The sequence below is a fragment of the Tenrec ecaudatus genome, chromosome 14 (assembly GCF_050624435.1).
Source record: "Tenrec ecaudatus isolate mTenEca1 chromosome 14, mTenEca1.hap1, whole genome shotgun sequence".
Taxonomy (NCBI): domain Eukaryota; kingdom Metazoa; phylum Chordata; class Mammalia; order Afrosoricida; family Tenrecidae; genus Tenrec; species Tenrec ecaudatus.
In genome coordinates this window covers 85,523,826-85,545,440 of record NC_134543.1, presented here as the reverse complement: position 1 = coordinate 85,545,440, position 21,615 = coordinate 85,523,826, and the positions used below count along the sequence as shown (strand labels likewise).

The window sequence follows — 21,615 nt, the reverse complement described above, 5'->3', positions numbered from 1 at the left end:
CGCACCCCAACCCTCGCAGCTCCCTAATTCCGTCCCGCCCACGCCCTCGTCGGGCGGCACACAGGAATTCATTGTAGAACCAGAGGCCAAGGGAAGGGGGGAGCGAGCCCCTGGGGTGGGGGGTGGGGTGGAGGGCGGGAGAGCCCCTGGGGGGCTGGGGGAATCCCCTGATCTCCTCGGCGCCATCCTGAGAGGGACCGTCCGGTCGTGAGCCCTTGCTTCTACTCGCAACCCAAGTGCGAAGTGTGTCCAAGAGAGTCCCGAGCGAGCCACCCAGCTCCGCAGGGATCCCCGCGGGGTTCACGAGCTCCCCCAGCCTCTCGGGCGTGTCCAGCGCACTGGCTACAATGCATCCCACCTCGGGCTAGACAGTGGGGGAAAGGGGGGCATCCTCGGCCGGGCAGGCCTCCTGCGGTCAGGGTCGGGGCTCCAGGGGAGGGAGGGGCAGAGAAGGGAGTTTGGGGGAGCGAGCGTGCGGGGCGTGGGCGAGGGGCGTCTGAGGAGTCCGGGGGGGGGGGGGGGCTGCGCCCGAGGCCCGGAGCGGGAAGGGGAGTCTCGGAGGGGTCTGGCCGGGAGGCGGGGGGCGGGCGCTGGAGGGCGGGGCGGGGAGGGGCGGCCGTCTCGGCCCTCCCTGGCGGGGCCCCGCGGCCTGGGAGCCGGAGCCGCCGGAGCCGCCACCGCGGCCCGAGCTGTCCCCCAGCCAGACCCTGCGAGACGGAGCGGCGGGAGGGACGGAGGGAGGGACGGAGGGACGGAGGGAGGCGGCGGCGCGCCGGCTCCGCCCGCCTGCCCGACTGAGCGCCGGACGCGGCCCCGCGCGGAGCCATGGTGAGTCCCGGGTCGCAGCCCTAGTGTCCCCTCGCTCTTTACGCAGCACCCTTCGGATCCCTTGGTCCGCAGCCCGGTGCCCCCTTCGCCTGCCTTCGGACTGCCGAGAGCTCCAGGGACTGCCCTCTACCCCGTTTCTTTCCTTGGCGCTGGCGCTGGCGCTGTCCCCACCGCCGGGTCGTGCCTTCGCCTTTTCTTTCTTCCTCCTCTTCTGCGCCCTTCCCCCACCCTCCCATTAGGCGCTCCCCTTGGTGCACACACCTTCCCCCCCACTCCCACCCCCGTCCTGACCTGTGCTTCCCTTTACAGGATCCGCTGCCCCCCCCCATTCCCCTCCCCCTGTTTCTTCACCGCAGGACACCCCCTGCGGGATGGTCTTGCGGCGACTCTGGAAGAGGGCCTGAAGGCGCCCCCCCACCCCCCCACCCCCGGCCGCAGGTCATGAGAACCACCATTTTCCATCCCAGTCCCCAGCCCGGTGAGGCGGGCCCACCCATCCGGCCCTAGGGGACCGGCCACAGATGTGGCTGGGCCCGAGCCAGGGGCATGGTCAAAGGGAGCGACGCGTCTGGTAGTAGACCAGGGTAGCAGACAGAGTGGGGAGGTGGGCTCACAAGGCCAAGGGGGGCGTGACGCCGGGCCGGGCGAGATGTGGTGGGGTGGCGGGTGTCCCCGAGCGAGTGCAGACTACAGGGAGCAGAAGAAGCACAGCCTCAGAGATCCCCCCCGCCAGAGGCAGCAGGGCGGCCTCCCTGCGGAAGGTAGGGCACCCTGGCGGCGGGCATTAGGCGCACAGGAAACAGGACATTATCAAGGGGACGCCCACGCCAAGGAGAGTGGACAGTAACCTGGGAACTTTCACTCCAGGAATACTCTGAAGAGCTAGTGCCTGGACCGGGCTGGCACTGCCACAGAGCGAGCCCCCTGGAAGGGAGGGGACACAGCCGAGGGGATGCCCACTGCAGAGAGTGAAAGGGGTGGGGGGAGGCCCTGCCAGGGGGACACTGCAGGGAGTGGAGGAGGGGTAGGAAAACTAGGGCCGCTTTCACTCTACAGGGAAGGACACCCCCTGGCAGGGAGGAGGGGGCAAGAAGAAAGAGGAACTGGGCCCTGGAGAACTGACTCAGTCACGCTGGTCCCCACTTTGGTCCCTGCTGGCGGCGGGGAGGTCCCATCTCAATGCTCCTGCCCATTGCCTCCCGCCCCAGAACCCTCCTCCCCTCCCGCCGCTGCCGCTTCCTGTGGCTGGGACTCTCGCTCAGCCATGAGCTCACCACCCCTAATGGATTGCAGCTGCCTCGCCGCTCCAGCTCTAGCTCCCTGCTCCAGGCCTTGGATCAGAGGAGCCACCCGGCATCACCCCCACCCCCCACTGACCCGCTCACCACCCACACTCACAGTACTTGCTCTTGCTCAGAACACTGGGGGGTCTGTCTGCTCGCCCACGTACCTTGGGGCCTGGTCTCTGTGCTGACGCACTGAATGTCCCTCTCCAGAGTGGCTGCCCTGGCTTCTCACACAGTAGGAGAGCCTCAGAGCGGTGTATATGGATTCCGAGAAATGACAGGGCATGGGGCGGAGCGGGAAGGCATAGGAAACCGGGGAAAGATGGCAGGGCTATCCCTCGATCTCCCTCGTTTGGTCGGAGGCACTTCAAAGCCCCTCTTAAAAGGGAGACAAGTTTGCAAAGAAACAGCCCAGGGATTGGCTGTGTAGCATCTGGTCTGGGGGAAGTGTCCTGTGCACTCTCAAGTTTGGATGTAGCCAGGCTGACCGTGTGAGCCGCTGGCTCCAGGTAGAGACTGGCAAAGAGAGGTCCTTTGGAATCAGGGGGTAAAAAATGTCCACTGGAATGCATACCACCAAAACCTCTCCTCCCCTTCCACCCATGCACTTTTGTCACTTTTGCCTCCTTCCGGTGCCCACCCCAGATCTTTGTAGTCATTCCCACAAGCTCCAGACAACGGGTGATGCACTTGAACCACTCTGGAAGAGATGTGCTCATAAGACCAAAGAAACCACCACCACCACCCACCCTCTCTAGGATACGGCTGAGATTGGTGGGGCTTTCTCTTAGGATGTAGTTGGGGGCACCATCTCCTATCCCCGAATTCTTGAACCTCAGCTCAGTCCCCCCATTTCCTCCCGAGGAGCTCCTGTGCCACTGCCCTGATTCACAAGAACCAGGAGTAGCCAAGGGCTGAGGCGATCACAGCGCATCCTCCCCGGAGCTCCCCAAACCCGGACCTGAGATGCGTTCTGCACAGCCCACCTAGGCCTGTGCTCACTGGCCGGCAGAGCCAGCGCTGCGTCCTCCAGTCAGCATTTCCTGAGTGCCAGCTCTGCACACTGTACAGCCAGGCTGCTGGGGGCACAGCCACCCCTGCTCTGCAGCCTGGTCCTGTCTCTCCTAGGAGCCTGAACCAGTGGAGGACTGTGTGCAGAGCACACTCGCCGCCCTGTACCCTCCCTTCGAGGCGACGGCCCCCACCCTGTTGGGCCAGGTGTTCCAGGTGGTTGAAAGGACTTACAGGGAAGATGCACTGAGATACACGCTGGACTTCCTGGTACCCGCCAAGCACCTACTTGCCAAAGTTCAGCAGGAAGCCTGCGTGAGTGGCTGAGCGTTCTTGAGCTTCACCACCCTCCTCTAGAGGCTAGCGGGTCTGACCAACTTCCCTGAGATACAACCGCCCCTGATCTTGGGTCCCCACCACCACTGCCCAGGCACCGGAACCCCGTTCATTGACCTCCACCCCAACTTGGACCCTGATCGCACGGTACTAGCATGCATACCCAGAGAGACTCGTCCTCCTCAGGTCCTAACCCCTAAGAGCATGCGGTCTGAAGGAGGCCTGATTCCAGACACTCCCCTCTCAGACCAACTTATTCTCAAGATCCCAATTCCCCCAGACAGGACTTAATAGAGAGCCTGCTTTTCTCCAACGATAAAACCTCTTAAGAGTCTCCCACTCCTCTAAGGCAACAGCATCTGCTGACCGTGTCTTTGTAATGACTCAGTTCTTGCCCTTCCACATATGGACTGACTGTCTTAAGATCCCCTACCAACAGGAGCCTGAGGCTCCTCGAGCCCTTCTGTGAGCCCCGTGAACACACTCAAAGCGTTCTGCTGCCCCTGGGGTTCCTATCCACCAGTCACAAGGGCGGCCCTGCCCTCAGGGGTCCCATGCTAACTGTCCTCTGCTCTGCTTGCGCAGCAGAGGCCCGACTGCAGCCTCCCTCTCTCCCCCCAGGCCCAGTACAGCGGTTTCCTCTTCTTCCACGAGGGCTGGCCTCTCTGCCTGCACGAGCAAGTGGTGGTGCAGCTGGCCTCGCTCCCCTGGCAGCTGCTGCGCCCGGGAGACTTCTACCTGCAAGTGGTGCCCTCCGCAGCCCAAGCACCCCGCCTGGCACTCAAGTGCCTAGCCCCCGGGGGTGGGCGGGTGCAGGAGCTGCCGGTGCCCAGTGAGGCCTGCGGCTACCTGTTTACCCCAGAGTGGCTGCAAGGGATCAACAAGGATCGGCCCACAGGCCGCCTCAGCACCTGCCTCCTGTCTGCGCCCGCTGGCATTCAGCGGCTGCCCTGGGCTGAGCTCATCTGCCCGAGATTTGTGCACAAAGAGGGTCTCATGGTTGGACATCAGCCAAGCACACTGCCCCCAGAACTGCCCTCTAGCCCCCCCGGGCTCCCTAGCCCTCCACTCCCTGAGGAGGCCCTGGGCACCCGGAGTCCTGGCGATGGCCACAATGCCCCAGCTGAAGAGCCCGAGGGAGAGTACGTGGAGCTGTTGGAAGTGACGCTGCCCATGCGGGGAAGCCCCCCAGAGGTGGAGAGCCCCTCCGGTCTCTCCAGGACTCGGACAGTCCCCACCCGCAAGGGCCCTGGAGGGAAAGGCCGCCACCGAAGACACCGGGCTTGGATGAACCATAGGGGCCAAGGACCTCGGGACCAGGACGGGGCACGCCCACCCGGGGAGGGGAGCAGTGTGGGGACAGCCCCTGGGTCTCCCCTAGGAGCTGAGGCTCTCCCCGAGGCAGCCATGCTGGAGGGGCCTGAGCCCCCATCCCGGCCCACAGGGGAAACTTCTGAGTCCTGCCTCCTCAGGCCAGCGGAGGTCGGGGCTGGGGCAGGACAGGGGGCTGAGGGGCCACCTGGTACCCCTCGGAGAGCAGGCAAAGGAAACAGGAGAAAGAAGAGGGCTGGGGGCCGAGGCGCTCTCAGCCGAGCAGGAGAGAGTGGGCCCCTGAGTCCTGTGGACAAGGAAGAGAGTGGCCACCAAGAGACACCTGTCAATCTCCCACTGCCAAGTGATGACCCTGACATCCCAGAAGGCAGCCTGGGTAAGGAGGAGCAAGAAGACTTGGGAAAACCCAAGCCTGGGCCACAAGAGGAGCTGGGATCGATCAAGGAAAAGGACCCGTGGCCTCCTGAGGCCTGTGGGCCTACAGAAAAGGGAGCCCCAGAGACGGAGCAGGAGGGTCCAAGCCTGATGTGTATGGCAGGTGAGCTGACTCCCAAGTCCAATCAGGCAAAGAGCAGGGCAGATCGGGTTGAGGGAAGGGGCTGGAGGAGGCAAGGAGGCTAATCTGGGAGCAGAGCAGCCCACGGCTCTGCCTGTGTCTGTCTAGGACCCACAGCTCTGCCTGTGTCTGTCTAGGACCCACAGGCCCTGATGGACTCCTATCTGAGCCACCGCTGGAGACTGAGAGGGAAGGAAATGGGGACAGCATTCCAGAAGAGACCCCTCCAAACTCCACCTCTGATGACCCTGACATACCTTGGGACTTGATGGCATCTGGATTCCTTGTCCTTACTGGTCAGTGGGTGAAGGAAAAAGAGCCTGGGGATTTGGGAGGAGGGTTTGGAAGTGAGGCAGGCCTGATGGGAGGTGGTCAAGCACTACCCCTAGCCAGGACAGCCTGGGCCTTTTGTGTCCTCAGGAGGGGTGGACCAGAGTGGGCGAGCTCTGCTGACCATTACCCCATCGTGTCCTCCTGAGGAACCCCCACCCTCCCGAGCCACGCTGAGCACTGCCCTTCACTACCTCCACTCACTGCTCAGGTAACCGAGGCCCAACATTGGCACCTGGACATGAGCATCCTGACTCACGCACCAGGCTGACCTGTCAGGACACTGACCGCTTCAACCCTCAGACTGCCATGACCTTGACCTCTGCCCTTACTGACTCTTGACCTCCAGGATAAGATCTTCATCGATCCTCAAAATGAACACCTCTGGTTTTCAATATTCTAAGGCCCGGCTTAGGTGATCAGGGCATGGAGGCGTTTGTTTGATGACTCTGTTGAGCGCCAGCACCTGTTGCCATGCCAAGGACTGGCATTGAATCTGTACCTTCCCAGAACATAGAGTTTCCTAGTTTTCCTGATCCTAATCCTGGACCCAGTATTCCCGTGAACATACACTCCAAATTGCTAAGTCAAATATATATATATATATATATATATATATATATATATATATATATATACACAATTGCTAAGTCATCACCACCTTGACCCCTATCCCAGACGTTCGCTGCTTGACCTATTGCCTCCCAGGACATCGCTTCTCCGGAGAGCTGTTAAAACTAAAGGCAGGTCCAGTGCCCTACGCTGCCCTGCCCCAGGCCACCTCTCCCAACCCACACAGCAGTCTCTGTGACCCTTCCTGCCCCACAGGCCTGACCTACAGACACTGGGGCTAGCTGTGCTGCTGGACCTTCGGAAGGCACCCCCACTGCCTCCAGGGCTCATTCCTGCCCTGAAGCAACTTCAGGTAACCACCCCCTTGAGACGGACACTTTCCCCTACATTCTCCCTCCTCCCTGGGGACCATTTCAGCCCACCCAGCTGCCCACAGCCTACCCAGCTGCCCACAGCCCAGCGTGATTTGTGTCTTCGAATAGGACTCTGGAGACCCTCTCATCATTCAGCGGCTGCTCATTCTTACTCACAACGATGACCCTCCAACTGATCTCTCGGGATTCCAGGTTTGGCTCTCACCCCTTCCCTCGTCCCGCCTCTGTAGTAGAGAGAGGACAGCCTGGCTGGAGCCCCAGGCCAAGGCCTGACTCCCTGGGTCCCAGGCCAGAAACCCCTTGCCTTCACATGTCTCCAGAGTGCTGAGTTGCTGTCAGAGAGTGACCTGAAAAGAATGGCCAAGCCAGAGGAGCTTCCATGGAACTTGGGCGGTCACAGGGACCCCTCTCCCGGCTACTGGGCAGAGATACATCAGGTAACCATTACCTCGTCTACCTAGGCCACAGGATCAGGAGCATTCTGGGAGACTCTCTCCAGGAGAGAGCGGTCTGAGACGTGGCCAGGCAATGAGAAAGCATGTCTTCTGTTCCATTCAATTCAGCAAGTGCCTGCAGAGTGTGTACCATGAGCAAGAGCATGTGCGTGGTGCCCTGGGCTGTCGGGAGGAGTGTCTTCAATGAATTCTTAATATGACATTAAATAGCGTACGATTCGAGGTGGGACATAAACCGTAAAACAAGCAAAGAAAAGTGAAAAAATCTTATCGCTGAGACGCAGAGGCTCAGTCAGGAAGACCCATCCGTGGTGCCATGTGACCTTAGACAATCACTTCCCCTCCTGCCCTGAGATGAGGCCCTTCTCTGTACCAGCATCCAGACCTCAGGCTCCTCACTCACAAGTGCTACCGTTGTGATCGGATCTCCAAGGTCCTTCCAGTACTTACCTTTCATGATCTCTCAAATCCAAGTGCTGTGTGTATTCTAGAAGAGAGGAGATAGCCGGGCTGTGTGTTTGGGAGTGGTCTGTCATATGGTCTCTAAGCTGTGTGTGAAGGGGGCAGTGTACACGAATGCGCAAAGGGAAAGGTTTTCCAGGGGGACCGCTCTGTGAAGGGGGAGTGGGGCTCATGTTTACTGATCTGCACAGTGCGCCAGTCCCAGGCCAGCTACGGAGCTGGCTTCATCTCTTTACCCCTCAGAGAACCCTGCCTTGTCCTCACTCCATAGCTGAACCAACTGAGATTCAGGAAGGTTCCTGGACCTGCCCATAGTTGCACAACTAGCAAACAGCCAAGTCAAGAACTGAACCCAGCTTTGCCTCCATAAAGGAGCCTCTGGGGCTCCCATGCTGCAGGCACCCACATCTCACCTCTGCCCTTTGACCCCCACCTCAGGAAGTGGCAAGGCTGTGTCACCTGTGTCAAGGGGTGCTGGCCTCTGTGCGGCAGGCAATTGAGGAGCTGGAGGGAGCAGCCCAGCCAGAGGGAGAGGTAGGAACTGAAACAGGACGGGTGGCGGGTGGGATGGAGCTGGAGCTGGAGCTGGGGCTAGGCTGGCATGAGGACTTCCCAGTGGAAACCTATCAACTTCCTCCTGCCCCCAGAAGGAGATGGGAATGCCGGAGCCCCTGCAGAAGGTGCTGGCAGATCCCCGGCTGACAGCATTGCAGAGGGATGGGGGCGCTATTCTCATGAGGCTGCGATCCACCCACAGCAGCAAGTACGGGGGTCGGGTGGCAATGGGAGGTGGAGACCCCACGGAGGGCTGCTGCTATGCTTTACTAAGCTGCCTGCCAAGGGGTTCTTACTGAGCATGTATTTGGACAAGCTACCACACTTCGACCCTTATTCTCTCATTACTTCCACCTTCCTGTCGGTTTGTTATGATCACCAATGGACAGTTGGAAGAGCAGAAATGTTAAAGGTCATGGCCACCATCATTCAGGGTCAGACTTGAAGTCCAATCAGTCTGGTCCATGCTGCCATCTATAATGCTATGCCCTCTCTCATGCGTACACCTTATATGGAGGGGAAGCCAGGATGCTATCAGGCGCTCTCACCGAGGGCAATGGCTTACTCTGTCCCTGGTCCCGTCCCCAGGCTGGAGGGCACTGGCCCAGCCACACTGTATCAGGAAGTGGACGAAGCCATTCACCAGCTGGTGCGCCTCTCCAACCTACATGTTCAGCAGCAGGAACAGCGGCAGCGCCTCCAGCGGCTCCAGCAGGTGAGCGAGGACACATCCCTCCTCCTCAGCCTGGGTGCCTGGCCCCCAGGACAACTCTTCCCACCCCACTCCAAGAGTAGCAGTTGAGGGGGCTCTAGCTTGGCTTGACTGAATAGCCCTGTCCTTTTTCCTCACCTGCCTTTGAGGTTGATCAAGGTCAATGTAAGATTCAACAAGAGGGTGAGAATATCTCAACACCCACAAAGAGGAGAAGACAGGTCTCCTCCCCACTCCTCATGTGTAATAGGCAAGGGCCCTTAGAGATTATGGGAGATGTTTGGGCGCTCTGGGAGATTCTAAGAAGAAGTGATTAGCTTGGTGTTCCTACATGCCCAGCCTCAAATAATTCATGTCAGCCCTTCAGCTGCGTGGCTATCCTTTCTCCTTCAACTCTGTAGACAATGTCATCCTCCAAACCTGAGACTCAAAAGGTCCATAGACCTTCACTCCGGAAGGAGAGGGCCTTGGAAGTCACTAGATACCTTGGGAACCACAGGCCTCTTAGGAAAATGCAGGGATAACAACTGACCCCTTCTCTCCTAGGGCAAAGCGCCACAGAGAGTTGTTCTCCACCCCACCATGTGGGAGAGAGGGACTTTGGAATATGCTAGTCCCAAGCATAAGAGCCCTGGTGGCATTGTATGGAAAGTGTTGGGGTGCTAACCTCAAGGTCAGTGGTCCAAACCCACCAGCTGGTGCATGAGATAGAGATGGGGCCGTCTTGGAAAGCCCTTATCGGGTCACGATGAGTCGAAATTGACTCGCTGGCAAGAGGGTGAGGTCTCCGTGGATCTTGACTGTGAGTAGCAAGAAAAGACCAAAGCTGTCTGTTTCCTGTGATTTGTGCATATCTGCTTCTCAGTGGCCAGTTTGTCACACTGGTATTTCAAATACCAGGAGAGTCAACCAAAGTAAACAGGTTCCAGCAGAACTTACAAAGAAGAGTCTGCAAAGAAGGAACCGACTACCCACTTCGGAGAAATCCGCCTCTGAAAACCGTATGTCTATCTGCCGGACACTATCAGATACTGAAAACTTCATGAATGGAAGCAGACCTGTGTGAGAAGATGAGCCCCTCGAGCCAGAAGGCACATAAGATGGGACTGAGGAGGAGCTGCCTTCTCAAAGCAGAATTGACCATCATGACGTGGGTAGATCTTCATTTACTGTTGGGGTTCGACCCCAAATGAGGAGAAACCGCTGTCAACATCTATTTGTAATTGGAACTTGGAATGTTCAAAGTATGAATGTAGGAAAATTGGAAGTGCTCAGAAATGAAATGGAACCCATCAAGATTGATATCCTAGGCATTCGTGAGCTGAAATGGACCGGTACTGGCCATCTCGAATCAGACCGTCACGGGATTCACTGTGCTGGGAAGGACAGATTCAAGAGGAATGGCGTTGCACTCCTCATCAGAAAGGACATTTCAAGATCTGTCTTGAAGTGCCAGGCTGTCTGTGATAGAATTATATCTATATGCATACAGATTACATCTATATGCATACTATATAGTACCACTATTAGTCAAATTTGTATGCCGATCACAAAAGCTCATGGTGAAAGTGAGGAATTTTACCATCTTCAGTCTGAAATTGATCAAACATGAAATCAAGACATAAAGATAGTTATTGGTAATTAGAATGCAAACGTTGAAAACAAAGAGGGAGGAATGGCAGTGGGAAAACATGGTGTTGGGGATGTCATGACAGAATGAAGGCCAATGACTTCAACATCACAATACCTTTTTGCAACAACACAAAAGGCAGCTCTACACACGGATTTCTCCAGATTGAATACACAGAAATGACATTGACTACATCTGTGAGAAAAGACTGTGGGGAAGCTCAATATCAGCAGCTAAACCGAGGCCAGACCATCAATTGCTCATCTCTTAGTTCAGATTGAAGCTACAGAAAAATTAAGACAAGTCCTCAAGAGCCAAAACAACATCTTTTACCTGCATTTTTAGACTATCGCAAGAACAGATTGGACACCTAGCGCATTAACGACAGAAGACCTGGTGAGCTGGGGAGGACATCAAGAACATCATTCATGAAGACAGAAAAGGTCATGAAAAAGACAGAAAAGGAAAAAGACCAACATGGATGTTGGGAAAGACTCTGAAACTTGCTCTTCATCATCCAGTAGCCAAGGCAAATAGAAGAAATGGTGAAGTCGAAGAGCTAAACGGAAACGTTTATCGGGTGGCTTAAGAAGACAAAGTAAAGTATTACAATGACACGTGCAAAAACCTAGTGCTACAAAGCCAAAAGGAAGAACAGGCTCAGCATCTCTTGAACAGAGAAGAAAGAAGACGAAAACTCAAGACATGAGTTGCAATACTGAAAGATTCTATGGGCAAACTACTGAATGATGCAGTGCACTTCCAAAGGAATTGGAAAGAATACACTGTGCCACATGCAGAATCCCTGTACCAAAAGGAACTGGTCCACATTCCACCGTTTCGGGAGGTGGCATGTGCTCGAGAACCAGTGGTGCTTGCTGAAGGAAGAAGTCCAAGGTGCGCTGAAGGCGTGGGCCCAAAACAAGGTTCCCAGAAACAAATAACTTCATGGCGCCTCATAGCAACAACCGCTTTCTCGATCCCCGCACCCCAGCATCTGCATCTCCTACTCTTTGCTCGCTTGTGATCTGTTTTTAAACTCTGTTCAAAAAACGTTAGCACAGAGGATTGATTTGGAGTTGGAAGCGCTCGGTTTGAGTTCCAAGTGTAAGATATGGATGAGTTACCAAGCTTCTTTGCATGCCGGAGGCCTCGCCCGCCCTCAGGAACAGTGATGGTTGAAACGCTGACTCACAGGAGCGTTAGCTTAGGAGGAAGGAGTCAGTGGCCCCAGCAGCACACTGTAAGGCATGTGCTGCTGACACGGTTATAACAGGGCATTCTCGGACCGCTCATCCTCAGGCCAGCCCATCCAGCTTCCAGCCTTTCTCCAAAGGAACAAATAACCATAGGTTTTTGGTCAAGTATTCCAGTGCATCCGAGTGTCTATAGTTCCAGAAGTAGGCAACAAGAACTCAGCAGGTACTTAGCTCAGAGACAGAGAGAGAGATGCCTTCTGCCATCTCTTCAAGGATGATCCTGCGACCATTTGCTGCAGATTCACCTGACACCAAAATTTCTCTGGGCCATGGTTAGCCAGACCTCATCCTGTCTCTTGTCACACCATTTTCTCGAGATCACTCTTTGGGTGTAGCCTGGGAACACTAATCCACCTTCTCAGTGCTTAGGGCCAGCCCAGCTTGCCCCTTACGTGGTGCTACCAGAAGGAAGGTTGCCTGCCCATTTTTAATCACACTTGACTCCTGCAGAAACTACTGCTATACCCGCTTTCCTGATGAGAGTGAATGGGCCCCCCAGGGTGCTATGGATTGGCGTGGGGTGGTGTGGGAGTGAGATCTCCCCGCCCAGTCTCTTCTCTCCACTGCAAGCTCTTCTTCGCCCTCATGCCTCTGCCCTCCCACCCAACCACCTCAGGTGCGACAGTGGCTGTCGGGCCCAGGAGAGGAGCAGCTGGCCAGCTTTGCCGTGCCCGGGGACTCCCTGTCTGCGCTGCAGGACACAGAGCTTCGATTCCGGGCTTTCAGTGCTGAGGCTCAGGTGAGGAGGGGCCGAGGGCCCAGTGCAAAAAGACATGCGGAGAGGGAGAGACGGACTTGACTGCAAGGAAGGACCAGATCTGAGTATCGCCTCCCTTCTGCAGGAGCGCCTGACCCAGGCACGCGAGGCCCTGGCCCTGGAGGAAGACGCAGCCTCCCAAAAGGGCCTGGACCTCTTTGAAGAGCGGCTGGAGCAGGTTGAGAGCAGCCTCCATCGGGCCCTGCGGCTTCAGCGCTTCTTCCAGCAGGTGCGTGCAGGTCTTCTTCCTCTGTGTCCGCCACTGCCCTTACTTGGCCTGGAGAGGCAGGTCAGACAGCGTACTCAGCCGCCCATCTCCCGGGCTCTGCCTCCTACCTGGTGAAAGACCCAGAACAAGGCCCTCAGGCTGAAGGTGCCTCAGGAGGCCTCTTCCTGGCAGGGCTATGGCGAGGAGTGCGTGGGGCCACAGCTACAAAGCCCTGCAACTCCACAGAATCATCAGCTCTTCTTTTATCCCGGTCCTCTGTCTCCATTTCCAGCCAAGCCAGCTGCCACTGCGTTGGCTCAGGGTCATGCCGACACTGTGTGTGCCCCGGTAGAGCCACGCTCCACAGGGTTGCCAGTGGCTGTGTGCAGGCAGAAGGACCCCTGGTGGGGGGGTGATTGGGTTGAGGGGTTGGGCTGCTAACCTTGAGGTTAGTGGGTCACCAGCTGCTCCACAGGGGAAAGACAAGGCTTTCTACTCCGGTAAAGCTGTTCGGTCTGGAAAGGCCACTGGGGCAGTTCTGCCCTGTCCTATAGCCTCGCAGGGAGTCAGGATGGACTCAGTGGCAGTGAGCGTGCACTTTCAGAAGTGGATCACCAGGCCTTTCTTCTGAGGCACCTCCAGATGGATGAAGCCCTTGGGCGGTTCCCCGATGCTCAATACGCTGGCTTGGCCACTAGCCGAAAGGTTGAAGGTCCAAGGCCCTCCAGAGGCACCTCAGAAGAAAGGCCTGGTGAGCTATCTCAGAAAACTCAAACCTCGCAAATGGGTAGGAGCACAGCTCCACTGGGATACACAGGGTCTCCGTGCATCGGAACCAACACAACTGCAGCTTCGGCCCCCTTGTGACACTACCAACTCAAGTAGACAGTGATGCGGGGATAGTGAGAAGTGGTGTTCTGAGATGAGGGAGAGGGGAGGGGAGGGGTGTTAGGGAGCCACCTGCAAAGGAGGGAAGAGCTATCCTATGGTGCGCGGGAACAACACAGTGCCTACACCTTTATTTCACTCCCTAACTCTTTTGGCTTTACAGGCCCACGAGTGGGTGGACGAGGGGTCGGCCCGGCTGGCTGGAGCTGGGCCCGGGCGGGAGGCTGTGCTGGCAGCCCTGGCCCTGCGGCGAGCCCCAGAGCCCAGCGCTGGCACCTTCCAAGAGATGCGGGCCCTGGCCCTGGACCTGGGCAGCCCAGCTGCGCTACGAGAGTGGGGGCGATGCCGGGCCCGCTGCCAAGAGCTGGAGAGGAAGATTCAGCAGCAACTGGGAGAGGAGGCGAGTCCCAGGGGCCACCGGCGAAGACGGGCAGACAGTGCCAGCAGTGGAGGAGCCTCCCGGGGCCCCCACAGCCCCTCGCCCAGCCTTAGCTCCCTGCTGCTCCCTGGCAGCCCAGGGCCACGGGCAGCCCCCTCTCACTGCTCACTGGCCCCCTGTGGGGAGGACTACGAGGAGGAGGGCCTGGAGCTGGCGACGGAAGCAGAGGGCAGGCCCCCGCGGGCTGTGCTGATCCGAGGCTTGGAGGTCACCAGTACGGAAGTGGTCGATCGGACATGCTCCCCTCGGGAACACGTGCTGCTGGGCCGAGCTGGGGGGCCGGATGGGCCCTGGGGCGTAGGTACCCCTCTGATGGAGCGCAAGCGGAGCGTCAGGTGAGAGCCCAACCCCCTTGATGGCCAAGAGGTCTAACTGCCAATTAGGAAAATAATATGGCACTGTTGGCGGGATGGGGGGGGGGGTGAGAGTGACTTTCTGCCACGCTCCAGGTGACACCGCCTTTGCTGTTCCCTGTTGCTCCTACAGTGCCCAGCAGCGTCTGGTGTCTGAGCTGATTGCCTGTGAGCAGGACTACGTGGCCATCCTGGGTGAACCAGTGCCACCCCCCGGGCCTGAGCTGACCCCCGAACTTCGGGGCACCTGGGCCGCTGCCCTGAGCACCCGGGAGAAGCTGCGGAGCTTCCACCGGACACACTTCCTACGGGAGCTTCAGGGCTGTGCCGCCCACCCCCTGCGCATCGGGGCCTGCTTCCTCCGGCACGTGAGTGATCCAGCCTACCCCTGCCCTCCTCCCCAGGACCCACCCCCTCCACGTGTGAGCCCCATCACTTCCTGGGCAGACCCAGGGCTTCCTGGGGACCCCCTTGGGTGGCAGTGAGGGATGGAGCAGAGGAGGGGGAGGAGGCCTCACTGGGGATGGTTTCCTTCTTCGACTGGTCTAGGGGGACCAGTTCAGCCTCTACGCCCAGTATGTGAAACACCGACACAAACTGGAGAACAGTTTGGCTGCACTCAGCCCCCCCACCAAGGTAACCTTTTCTCCAGTGCTCATGGGAAGGGTTGGGGAGCTGGGAAGACCCCCAAACCTTTGTTGTGGTTGTGAGGCACCATCGAGTTGGTTCCGACCCATAGCGACCCCATGCACAACAGAACAAAACACTGCCGGTCCCGCGCCATGCCATCCTCACACTGTACCCACGCCGGAGCCCATGTGGCGGCCCTGGTGACCATCCATCTTGTTCGCTGCCCCTCTGCTCTACCAAGCATGGAACCCTTGTCCAGGGACTGGTCCTCCCCGACAACTCAAACCCCTACTGACCTCAAAATCCCTCTGGAAAAAAAAAACGAGCTTTCTGGGGTGTGCCCAGGCACGTCCCAGAATTGGGTTAGGAGCCAGGCAAGTCGGGGTTCTTATTTAGAACACCTAAGAGACCTTGGGCCAGACTCTTGATTCCTCCAGGCCTCTGTGTTTCACCTGGTAAATGGGGCAGTACTCACTTTCCCTAGCTCTCCAGGTGCCTCGCATCAGAAGAGGTGAAAGAGACTAGAAAAGGGGAAAGCCAGAGAAGGGACTATAAAGAATGATCATTCTCTTTCCGCTTCCATTTCCCCTCAAAACACAGCAGCTGGCTGAACTCTTGCCTTCTTTCCCAGGGGCAGGTTTGGGACTTACTCCCTGGAGTATCTAGGGATTGCCATAAGTCAGCTTCTACCTGAAGACAACTGACAGCCAGCCTCTACACCAACGGTTCTCAACCTGTGGGTCGAGACCCCTTTTGGGGGTCGAACGACCCTTTCACAGAGGTCACTTATTTCCGATGATCTCAGGAACTGAGACACTGCTCCTCTAGCCGTCTCCAGGTGGTCCGCCCACATGCAGATATACCCACATACGGGGTCACCACATGAGGAGCTACATGAAAGGGTCGTGCCATTAGGAAGGTTGAGGACCATGGCTCTAAAAGGATCTGAGTGGTGCTCGGCATCTGTGGTTGGCTGGTGGCTTAGTGGTTATGCGTGGGGCCGCTCCTCACAGGGTCAGAACTTCAAAACCACCAGCCCCTCTGACACAGAAAGGCAGGGCTTTCTACTCCATAAAGAGTTATAGACCTGGAGTCTCACAGGGGCAGGTCTTCCCTGTTGCATAGGGCCACTGTGAATGGGCAGTGAGTCGAATGGTTGATTTGTACTAACCTGCAGGTTGGCCGATGGAGCCCACTCAGTGGCTTCATAGGTTGGCAAATGGCTTCCGTAATAGAGCAGTTCTACCCTGTAACCCACAGGGCCTCTGTGAATGGACTGCCAACTCAATGAATGGCAGCCGACAGCAAACCGGCTTCATTTATAACCAGAAGCCTGGAGTGCCACTTCCTCACCCACCCGCTTGGCTCAGAGCAACACCAGCCGCTCCACTCCACCCTCCTGTCTCCTCCCTGACCCAGGGCTCCGTGGACAGTGGCCCTCACCTGCCCCGGGCCCTGCAGCAGCCACAGGAGCAGCTGGCCCGCTACGTGCGCCTCCTGGAGGAGCTCCTGAGGGAAGCTGGGTCAGAACTGAGTTCTGAGCGCCAGGCGCTTGGGGCTGCGGTGCAGCTGCTCCGGGAACAAGAGGCCCGAGGCAGAGACCTGCTGGCCGTGGAAGCGGTGCGTGGCTGTGAGGTGAGGCCATAGCTCCAGTCTCTTCTACTGACAGGGCCTCATCATGTAGCCCCCGCAAGCCTGTGCCAGTGAGAAGGTCAGGGAGCCCCCAGGTCTAATTTCGAATGGGCTGGTTGGTCTTGGCTGAGTCACGGAACTTCCCTGGGCCTCGGTTTCCTCATCTGTACATTAGGAAGTGACGTTGTGCCTGACTGGAAAGTCCCCGGTCCTACATCTGCTCTGTGCCCTCCTTCCTATTCCTCTTCTGGTTCTCCTATTTCCCCCACCTACCCAAACCTCCTCCTGCATCCCCACAGCCCGGACACACCTCATTCTCCTCTACCTAGGGAGAGGCTCTTCCAGCCAGAAAGTTCTAGAGTTGGTTTAACCCCATCTAGTGGGTTAAATAAATAAATAATAAGTCCCAGTCACAGTTCCCTCAGTGTTAGTTTCTCGCAATCTAGAATCCTCCCCTCCCCTAGCATAGACCTCTTTTCCGTTCAATTATTTGCTGCTTCTCTTCCTAGGGCAAAATGGGGCTTCAGTTCCCCGCCTCCCTGGGGTGGGAGTGGTCTGTGAACCTCAACTGCGCATGCACCTCTCCCTCTTCAGGAGCAGGGCTGTGCTGCCGGGCCATGGTGACCAGTGGGTGTGGGTTCTAGCCTACCAGCCTGTCTGACTCTTTGACTTTGCCTGAGAATCAGGACAATAGGGCCCTCGCCTCCTGGACCCCACCGTTCACTTGATGCAAAGGGCTCCTGGGCCAGCCGCCTGTCCTCCTCCTTCCCCCAGATAGATCTGAAGGAGCAGGGACAGCTTCTGCACCGGGACCCCTTCACGGTTATCTGCGGCAGAAAGAAGTGCCTTCGCCATGTCTTCCTCTTTGAGCATCTCCTCCTCTTCAGCAAGCTCAAGGGCACTGAAGGGGCCTCAGAGACCTTTGTGTTCAAGCAGGCCTTTAAGGTACAAATGCCCGGAATGAGGCGTGGGCAGGCAAGTGGTGTTCTTGAGAACTTTGGGTGCTTGGGAAAGTCCAGCCCAAGTGAGGTGCAGAGTCTGCATCAGCAGGAAAGAGGCTCTGGCTTATAATTAATCACGGAGCCAGGGTGTCAGGAACGGATCGGTGTCCCTGTCTCTGGTCTACCCTGAGGGCTTTTCCTTAGAGTGGTGCAGGAAACTCATTGGGTATCCCTTGCCTCTTCCCATTAAGAGCATACGTGTTTTTTGAGTTAGAGGCTGTCCCTGGGGGGAAAAACAAATGTAAAACTTACTGCCATTGAGCCAATACTGACTCATAGGGACCCTATAGGGATGGGGTAGAACTGGCCCTGTGGGTTTCCAATACTGTAACCCTTTGTGGGAGTAGAAAGCCCCACCTTTCTCCCGAGGAGTCACTGGTGGTTCCGAACTGTTGCAGTCCTGCCCCATGTGCCACTACCTCATCGAGACTCACTCCGGCTTCACCTCTCCCTCTGCTCTTTCTCAGACTGCTGACATGGGGCTGACAGAGAACATTGGGGACAGTGGGCTCTGCTTTGAGCTGTGGTTTCGGCGGCGCCGGGCACGAGAGGCGTACACTCTGCAGGCAGCCTCTCCAGAGATCAAACTCAAGTGGACAAGTTCGGTTGCCCAGCTGCTATGGAGACAGGCAGCCCACAACAAGGGTACTGTGCAGAGCCCAGGGAGGGCATGCTCTGCATCAGGGTGAGGGCAGGTTATCTGGAGAGTGTAGAGGCAGCGAGGCGGGTGAGTTCAAACTGCCAGTGTTTTAGTTAGCTAGCTAGCCGCCAAGCGCTTTAACCGCTGCACTGCCGGGCTCCCCATAGCATGATCATGAGGACTAAAGAAGACAGATGGGAGACAGGTGGAGGCGTTTAACAGACTAACCAAACCAAACTCACTTTCATTGATAGCGACCCTAGAGGGCAGACTAGAACTGCCCCTATGGGTTTCTGAGACTGTAAACCATCAGTTATGGGAGCAGAAAGCCTCATTTTTCACCCAGAAGTGGCTGGTAGGTTTCAACCGCCAACTCCAGTCAATGCATAACCCACTGTGCCACCTAGGGCTTTGCTGCAAACTGGAAGTATATTTTGCTCGTGATGCTCAAGATAAGGGGAGCCAACCAAACTCACTACCATCAAGTCCACTCAGACTCATAGGGACCCTATCAAATAGCAATAGAACACCAGTTTCAAGCTGCCCACCTTTTGGTTAGCAGCCCAAATCACAACTATTGCCCCACCAGGGTTCCTAGTAGATAAGGGGGTGGGGAGGAGGCGGGCATAATAGGAGAAGTTGGGTGGTGCCAATGCCACAAGGGCAGGATGCAACATATATTAAGAGAGGCAGATACCTGGGGAGGAAGTCAAAAGCCCGTCACACGCGAGTCATCATAGTCAGTGGCAGGCGCACCCAGAGACTCCAGAGTACTGACGCTGCAGAATGGGAGCTGGAGCAGAGCCAACTGAAGTCAACTGAGGCAGTGCTGGGGCCGCAGCAAGAGGGGCGGAAGGTTGGTAACATGCTTCTGTTCCTCAGAGCTCCGAGTGCAGCAGATGGTCTCCATGGGGATTGGGAATAAACCTTTCCTGGACATCAAAGCCCTTGGGGAGCGGACATTGAGTGCCCTGCTCACTGGAAGAGGTGAGGGCCAGAGTGCTGGGGGGGTGGCCCCCCAAGTCAAGACTTGGTGAATGGGTGCACCGGAGGGAGGCACGGTGGAGGGAGGCAGGGTGATGAGGGCAGCATCTCTTCCACGAAACCGTGGGACTGCCTGAGAGGGCCTCTGTGAGACGGAGGCCTCCGGAGGGCTTTCCCACACCAGCACCCCACTCTCTGCAGCCGCCCGCACCCGGGCCTCCGTGGCCGTGTCATCTTTTGAGCATTCCGGCCCCTCCCTTCCCGGCCTCTCCCCGGGAGCCTGCTCCCTGCCTGCCCGCGTCGAGGAGGAGGCCTGGGATCTGGACGTCAAGCACATTTCCCTGGGTGAGGCACCTCTCCAGGGGTGGCTCCCATCAGCTGGGTCATCCTGGCGATGCTCAAGCTGCTTGCTGCCGAGCAAGTCTTCTTTCTAGCCCGGTTGCCATGGCAACCGTGGACAGCTTCCCCATTGCTAAAAAGGCCCTTCCGTCTGGTTGCTAGGGCGATGCTTACAGCAGCCTGTTGCTAAGAAGCACTTCCTCTGTACTTTTCTCTCCAGCTCACCGAGTTTCTATGGAAACTGCTTCAGCTTCCTGTTGTACCCTCCTGGTTCTTCACAGCCATCCTTTTAGTTTCCTGTTGCTTCTTCCCTGGTTGCTCTAATGATGCTGCTGACAATTTCCTGCCTCTTGGTGGGGGGGGGACGGAGGGGGTTTCTCTTGCAACTGGATTGCTATGGTGACTCAGTTTCCTGTTGCTGTGGACCTTTTCTTCCCTGATGGAGCAGCTTGGTTTCTGAAGGTAATCTGAAAGCCTCCCTCCATCTGCTGCTCTCACCCTCACTTCCCCTCCAGCCCCAGACACTCTCGACTCTTCTGGCGATCTGTCCCCGGGACCAAGAAGCAGTCCCAGCCAGCAGGCCCCCCACCCCGGGAGCAGCACTCCCACCTTGGCCAGTGGAGGGGTCCTCGGGCTGTCCCCACAGGTAAGTCCCTACTTACCTAGGCTAGGGATTGGGCTCATCTCTTTGACCGCTTTCTAGATGGGCTCTTCTGATTATTGGGGGTGGGGGCGGGCGGGAGGCCGTGACTCTGTGCTGCCAGCGGAGGCTATCTCTTGGGCACATGACCTAGTCGTCTGCCTGTCGCCAGTTCCCCAGACCCCGCTGGTAGGCCTCAAGCCAGGACTTGTTAATTAGGCGCATTCTGGGTAGAAAGGGGAGAATCCCAAGGGCCTGGGTTAGGCTTCAGTTAAGTCAGCAAGCTTCAGGACACTGGTGAGAAGTGAGGTGGATTGACATGATTGGGAGAGGAAGAAAAGAGAGGCCTATGGGGTGTCACTTTCCTCCCCCCTGTGAACTCACTGCAGCTGCTCTCTCCTCAGAGTCATGCTCGAACCCCGAGTGACCCCACCACCCCTCTGTGACCTGGGTGAGTTAGTAACCGCTTCCTTGCACGCCTTTCCTTCTGCCTTCCTCCCCCAGGCTCGCTCCCAACCCACCTCCCCCTGCTCTCCGGCTTCTGTCTTGCAGACAAGGTCCAGAGGGTTGGCCCAGCCCCTACTCAGCACACCTGGGGCTGGGATGATGGGACATGGCGGAGATGGACGAGCACGGGACTCCTTCCTCTGCTCCTTGGACAGAGGCCGGCAAGGGGCCCGGGCTGAACTGCACCACTGCTAGCTCGGCTCTCCCGGCCTCGGGCCTTCTCCCAGGCTCGACCAAACCACAGTGGTCGTCGGCCTGGCTTGACTTTATATCCCGGAGGCCAGGAAATGATCCTCCTTCTAGGACTTTCCCATGGGGGCTCCTGCAGGGCCCCCAGGGCACGGCTCCGCTCTCGCCCGGTCACCTGCCAGTCAGTGTTCTCCCTTTCCTCCCCCTGAGAAAACCCCCCTCGGCCCTGCCAACGCGATTTCCTGGCTGCGGGGCTCCAGGATGGAGGTGCCGGAGAAGGAGCTGTGGGAACTGTTCTAGGAGGGGGGTGGGGGGGGGAGCAGCAGCTTTATATTTGTAATTACTGTTATTATCGTGTTATTGTTATATTAAATGTGTTTACCCACGCTTTGCCACCCAGGAGCTTGGAGCAGGCCTTTCTCTGGGTCGCAGTGACACTGCTCATTTGAACACATCCCCTCACCCAACCATTAACGCCTCGGTAGGTGCAATCAAGTCATTTGGGACTGGTGGCCGTGTGCAGCACAGTGCTGCTCTGTCAGGCTTTCGGAGCTGTCATTGTAGAAGCAGAGAGCCACTCAACCCGCCTTCCAAAGCACCTCTGGGTGCGGTTGAAGTCTACTGCTTACCCATCTGAGCCCCCTGGGGCCTAGGACACAGAAGGAAGCCAGGGCTGCGGGGCACCCGCTCCCCTTCGTGGCCCAACGGC

General features: G+C 57.5%; 1 protein-coding gene across 3 annotated transcripts; it reads left to right on the top strand.

The window, feature by feature from the left end:
* The first annotated feature begins 655 nt into the window (after positions 1-655).
* Positions 656-21,305, top strand: ARHGEF40 (Rho guanine nucleotide exchange factor 40). Of its 3 annotated transcripts, none has more exons than XM_075532125.1 (24): positions 657-828; positions 3,243-3,440; positions 4,083-5,331; positions 5,487-5,645; positions 5,770-5,890; positions 6,508-6,604; positions 6,735-6,818; positions 6,947-7,063; positions 7,982-8,077; positions 8,194-8,306; positions 8,687-8,813; positions 12,316-12,438; positions 12,542-12,685; positions 13,716-14,326; positions 14,478-14,712; positions 14,894-14,980; positions 16,394-16,609; positions 17,381-17,551; positions 18,075-18,252; positions 19,130-19,234; positions 19,433-19,576; positions 20,086-20,216; positions 20,615-20,661; positions 20,763-21,305. In XM_075532125.1, the coding sequence occupies exons 1-23, from the start codon at positions 826-828 to the stop codon at positions 20,654-20,656; spliced, it is 4,551 nt and encodes a 1,516-aa protein (XP_075388240.1). In that variant the 5' UTR covers positions 657-825; the 3' UTR covers positions 20,657-20,661; positions 20,763-21,305. The 3 variants fall into 3 exon arrangements, with proteins under 3 accessions (XP_075388241.1, XP_075388240.1, XP_075388239.1); XM_075532124.1 differs by having other exon boundaries at positions 658-828; positions 8,191-8,306; XM_075532126.1 differs by lacking the exon at positions 19,433-19,576 and having other exon boundaries at positions 656-828; positions 8,191-8,306.
* Positions 21,306-21,615: the final 310 nt, after the last annotated feature.